Raw genomic sequence first — 228 nt, forward strand, 5'->3', positions numbered from 1 at the left:
TACATACATTTATCATTTAACATTTATTTCATTTAGCAGCGAAGGAAAAGCCTATAGTTCCCATTGTACCTAAAAGATTCCTTGGCAAGGTAGCTGGTCGACCAGTGACCTTCTGGGGCGCAGTGAATGTCAATGGTGATGCAGTTCTCGTAGGCGTGAAGGACTCGTTGGACTTCATACTCGCTGAAGGCGGCGATAAGGTCAGCCACCGAGAAAGTCCCGTCCTGT

The 228-nt window shown here is 46.9% G+C and overlaps 1 protein-coding gene across 1 annotated transcript in view; it reads right to left on the reverse strand.

The window, feature by feature from the left end:
- Positions 1-228, reverse strand: part of LOC119589412 (microtubule-associated protein futsch-like) — a gene marked incomplete in the record, with an annotated part of 21,975 nt that overhangs the window by 18,217 nt on the left and 3,530 nt on the right. The window contains 1 exon segment of the mRNA XM_037938023.1: positions 70-228. Coding sequence (XP_037793951.1) covers positions 70-228 — 159 coding nt within the window.

Source organism: Penaeus monodon, chromosome 25 (assembly GCF_015228065.2).
Source record: "Penaeus monodon isolate SGIC_2016 chromosome 25, NSTDA_Pmon_1, whole genome shotgun sequence".
NCBI classification, from domain to species: domain Eukaryota; kingdom Metazoa; phylum Arthropoda; class Malacostraca; order Decapoda; family Penaeidae; genus Penaeus; species Penaeus monodon.